At 41.5% G+C, this 5,205-nt stretch overlaps 1 protein-coding gene across 1 annotated transcript; it reads left to right on the top strand.

Annotated features, from left to right (window-relative positions):
- Window positions 1–3,838: 3,838 nt before the first annotated feature.
- On the top strand, window positions 3,839–4,737 carry LOC134361969 (ferritin light chain). The gene has a single exon (XM_063077235.1). The coding sequence runs from the start codon at window positions 4,025–4,027 to the stop codon at window positions 4,571–4,573; it is 549 nt and encodes a 182-aa protein (XP_062933305.1). The 5' UTR covers window positions 3,839–4,024; the 3' UTR covers window positions 4,574–4,737.
- The last annotated feature ends 468 nt before the right edge of the window (window positions 4,738–5,205 follow it).

Below are 5,205 nucleotides of genomic sequence, written 5' to 3'. Positions count from 1 at the left end.
GTCCATTAAATTTCCCTAAAATTTAGACAGGTGACTAATTAGTCCTTTATTATTCTTTGTTTCTTTTAATTAATTAATTAATTGAATCGTAATTGATTATACATATTTTGGGATTCAATGTTGACATGTGGATCAAATCAATATTACTAGTATGCATATTGTTACAAATTTTACTTATTCTTTATGCCCCTTGTCCAATCTCTCCCCATCCTCCTTCCCTCCCCCCTCCAATGGCAGATAACCTTAGATTTCTTCTCTCCTTCTGAAAGAGTAATGGTTACTCTGTTCATTTGTTGCCTAGATGATCTGTCCAATGCTGAGAGGTGTGTTCAGGTCCCCCAATATTATCATAGAGCAGATGCTTCTTCTGTCACTCTGGAATGGGTTTTGTGGAGAGAGACATCCTCTTCTTTTCTTTGGTCTCTTCTGGTGACTCTCTTTGTGTCTATGCACTCCAGTGGCTGGCAGACCATGTGTGTGGTGGTTGTGATGTCTGGCCACTTTCATGGCAGCTATAGTTAATGTGGGGGGTGTGGTGGGCCACCCACATGAAGGTGATGTTTTGGCATGTTCCTTGGTGCTGATGGTGTGCCTGGTTGTGTGTGTGTGTGGGGGGGGGGGGTTAGTCCCTGGCTCTAGACCCTGGGTCCCTAGGTGAGCCCCAAGGTGCTGGCAGTGTGTCTGGATATGGGCGGGGGGTTCCAGTCTCTGGCTCTAAGCCTCAGGTCCCCTGGCAGGGCCTGAGTGCTGGTGGTGTGCCTGGGTCAGAACTAAGTTTTTGTCCTTAGCTTACTTCTAAAATGGAGGAACTTCCTGTGGGAACCAGTTCTTGAGCTGTGTAGTTGAGCTAAATTGCAGCTTTGCTGATGTTTCCCTAAAGAAGACTTTTTGTGCAGCTCAGGGTTTATTGGTTGAACTTATAGGTACTTCCAGCTCTCCAAAGACCGGGTGCACATGGGTTATGTAGACACTCTGATCTGGGCCTGAATCTTTTCATCAAACTGCACCCTATGCAATTCTGCATTCCCAACCAGTCTCCTCTGAGTGGTACTGAACTGGTTGGGGGGCAGATTGGCTATCTTTGCTGTGTCCCAGTGTTATCCTGGTGGGCCTGTCTCCCCCATGGCCCATGCTCCAAACACTTCCCATGTGACAGGCTCTGTACTGGTCCCTTGAGATGACTCACTGGCCTCTGAATGGCTCCCCTTTTACAACTGTCTGGCTCATCACTCCTGCGTGGGTACATGGGAACCCTAGTGGTCTTGCTGTCCTGGGGGCCACCAATACCATCTTCTTCCCTGCTGCCTCCAAGCAACTCCATCCAAAGGGCACAGCTGCAGCTTCTGCCAGTTCCTGCCCCTTGCACTCAACAGCTCCAGCCTTAAAGCAGCTGTGGCCCGAAATGCTCCGAGCAGTTTTTTCTTTCTCTCATTGTGGCTTCTCCCACTTTGTGAACTCCATAGGTCTCTCCTCCTCTTCCCTGAGCTCCAGCAGTACCAGCTTGGCTGTTATTACATTTTTATAGTTGTAAATTGGTTGATTTGTGGGGGGGAGTGATGCTGGGACCATCTATTCTGCAATCTTGACTGGGACTCCCAATCCTTTCTTATTCTAAATTTTTAGCAACCTGATTCTTAAGATGTGGTGAACAGAAGAAAATAATTTTATTATAAGACTAAGTGAGAATTTGACAGGAGGAAAATGTCCACCAATTGAACTAAAAAAACAAACAAAACAGCCTTTCTTTTATCAGCAAGCTAATTAGTAAAATGTTCTCTTTTAAAAATATACATAAGGCTTTCCAGTGGCATTAATTATTTGAGCACTCTTTACAATTATTCTAATATAATGCATAAGTAGGGGACCTATCTCTTGAGGACGAGAGATAATACAACTTTTGTGATTTGACCAAGACTGTTTTTTACCCAGTGTGCACAGTTAGTCTTTAGGGAAGAAGTGGGTAAATTTCTTTGGGAAAAGGAGTCCAAAATAAGAAAGGAATTGTGACCTAAACTAGTTTTCCTTTTGAGATTCAATGGGCTTATCATTAAAGTCAAGCCTGTGATTTTGAGTAAGCTTCAAAGATGTGGTAGCAGATTTTAAGGAGGAGATACTGGTCTATATCTCTATGTCTATCTTGAGGGGATTCAGGAAACACTATGCCAAAATGTGGCACTTTGGCATTTGAGAACATAGCAAAAGCATTCTAAGGGATCAGTGCAGTTCTCAAAGGACTGGGTTAGTTCTTGCTGTAGATTAAATGTCCCCCAAAATCTCATTGAAACATAATCCCCACTGTGACAGTGTTAAGAGAGTGAGAAATCCTATTATGGTAATTGAAAGGTGGAGCCACTAAGAGGTGATTTGATTGTGAGGACCATTCTCTAGTGAATGGATTAATCCATTGATGGTTTAATGGTGGTCATGGGTGTGGTTATGATGACTTTATAAGGAAAGCCAGTGAGAAGCTCAGCTCCATCTCTCTTTCTTAAGACATTCACCATGTGACACCTTGCATTGCTGTGAGGAGTCACCACCAACAAGACCCTTGCCAGAAGTATTCCCTAGACTTTGGACTTCTTACCCTACAAAAGCATAAGGAATAAATCACCCAGTTTCGGGTATTGTTTTACGCAACAGAAATGGACTAATACAGTTCTCAAGAGACTAGATTCCTGTCATGAGAGCCGGCTGTTATAAAGTGAGGCTGCCTCTTGTCTTTGTCTCTTTTTGAACATGCCTCATTCGCCTTCTGTTCCTCTTCCATGTTTGGATGCAGCATGAGGCCCTCACCAGAGGCTGTCACATGTGGCTGCCCATTCTTGAACTTCTCAGCCTGCAGAACCATGAGCTAAATAAACCCCTTTTCTTTATAAATTATGCTGTCTTGATATTCTGTTACAGCAGTGGACTAAGGCACAGGACCTGCTAAGCACCCTTCCCCTTCCCCTCAGTTTATTACCATTAGTTCGTACCCTGTTGCCCTCCAATCATGTTTCTCATGACTTTCCACACTTTGTCAAAACTAAGCATAAAAATATTCTGGTTTACCTGTATAATTGGGTCTTCAATCCTAAAGTCTCCTGTGTAATGTAAAATTCGTATTAAGTACATTTATGTTCTTTTCTCTTACTAATCTCTCTTTTGTCTTAGAAGCCACGGCCATCAACCTAACATGAGAAAAGAGATATTTCTTTTCCCCTACAATCCACATCTATGTTTATATCTGAAAACTGTATATAATATGTTATATTTCAGAAGAGACTCAAGTAATTAATTCGAAAAACAAAATTAAAATATTACTGGATGCTAAGATTAAAAGGAATTTTTTTTTACTGATTTTATTTTTTGTATTTCCCAAATTTTCTGCAGTAAAAGTATACAGTGTTTGTTATTAGTCTTTTGTAAGCCAAAGAAAGATAGTGAGAGAGAAGAGATGGAGAGGGAAAGAAAATCAAATAAACAACATAATTAACTAGCTTGATCAAATAACATCATACCCAATGCTCATATACCTTCTTTTTAATCACTCATGGGTTATATAAGAAGCATGACAAAAGATTTGCTATTAAAAAAATTGCCAAATGTCAATTGATTTCTATCTCTAACTAGTAAAATGAGGTTCAATTTTATAGCAAAAAGATAATAAGTTCTAAATAATTAATAAATTTTGAAAATCACAATAAAAATTAGAAAATATTGAGAGCCAAGTAATATGTCCAATTGACTATGTAATAATATAAACACTCATGAGATGCACCTAAAACAGTAGTCAGAGAAAAACTATGGCATCAAATGCATATTATAAAAAAGAGATGCTGAGTAGCGCAGCCGGTGGTCTCGCGGATCTGTGTCTTGCTTCAACAGTGTTTGGACGGAACAGACCCCGGGACTCCCTCTCTTCCAGCTTCCGACTGGCTTCCAGTCTCTTCATTTACAACCTCTGGGACCATCTCCTCGGCCACCTCCTACTTCAGGGACCAACCAACAACGTTTTTTTGTGGTTCGCTCTTTATTGTCAACCATGAGCTCCCAGATTCGTCAGAATTATTCCACCGAGGTGGAGGCTGCAGTCAACCGCTTGGTCAATCTGCATCTGCAGGCCTCTTACACCTACCTCTCTCTGGGCTTCTATTTTGATCGAGACGATGTGGCTCTGGAGGGCGTGGGCCACTTCTTCCGGGAGTTGTCCGAGGAGAAACGCGAGGGCGCCGAGCGTCTCTTGAAGATGCAAAACCAGCGCGGCGGCCGCGCCCCCTTCCAGGACGTGCAGAAACCGTCTCAAGATGAGTGGGGTAGAACCCTGGATGCCATGGAAGCCGCCATGGCCCTGGAGAAGAACCTGAACCAGGCTCTTTTGGATCTTCATGCTCTGGGCTCTACCCGCACAGACCCACATCTCTGTGACTTCCTGGAGAATCATTTCCTGGATGAGGAGGTGAAACTCATCAAGAAGATGGGCGACCACCTGACTAACCTCCGCAGGCTCGCTGGCCCTGAAGCAGGGCCGGGCGGCTCTGAGTCAGGGCTGGGCGAGTATCTCTTCGAAAGGCTCACCCTCAAGCACGACTAGGAGCCTCCAGAGCCCAGCAGCCTTGAGAGGTCTGTTTGCATTTCCTGGTATCAGAGCTTCTACCTGAGCCTCACTCTCCAGCCATTAGGCAGCTTCTTAACCACGTTGGAGCCTTCTCCCAAGCATTGGACCAAGTGGCAATAAAGCTTTTTGCAGCAAATAAAATAAAATAAAATAAAAATAAAAATAAAAATAAAAAAATAAAAAAGAGATGCTGATAATTAAGCATATAATTTAAGAGACATAAAAAAGAAAGAAAAATGTTGTAAACAATATACCAGGAATCAATTAACAAGGGCATTCAAACTGGTTTTATGAAAAGAATAACAGATTAACAAAGTTTGCTAAAAGCACAAGTGTTTAATATTACAAAGGGAACAGGAAAAGTAATTACATATGATGGCACCATTGCAATCAACCGATATCACCAATTTTAATGGATTAATTTTAAAATTTGAGAAAATAGATAAATTATGAAAGATAATAAAGAAACAATCTTTCTTTGAATATTATATAATTATATCTGTAAAAAATATGAAGGGATCAATAGATGATTTATAAAGTAATAATAAGCTTTAAAAAGGCTAGTGAAAATAAATCAATATAAAAATATATTTCTATAAAGCACCAAG

The sequence above is a fragment of the Cynocephalus volans genome, chromosome 13 (genome assembly GCF_027409185.1).
Source record: "Cynocephalus volans isolate mCynVol1 chromosome 13, mCynVol1.pri, whole genome shotgun sequence".
NCBI lineage: Eukaryota > Metazoa > Chordata > Mammalia > Dermoptera > Cynocephalidae > Cynocephalus > Cynocephalus volans.
Note: the sequence above shows the minus strand (reverse complement) of the source record. Positions and strands in the feature narration are given on the sequence as shown.

Bases quoted from the DNA above. Each gene is read 5' to 3' on its own strand.
- LOC134361969 (XM_063077235.1), top strand. From the start codon at position 4,025: ATGAGCTCCCAGATTCGTCAGAATTATTCCACCGAGGTGGAGGCTGCA.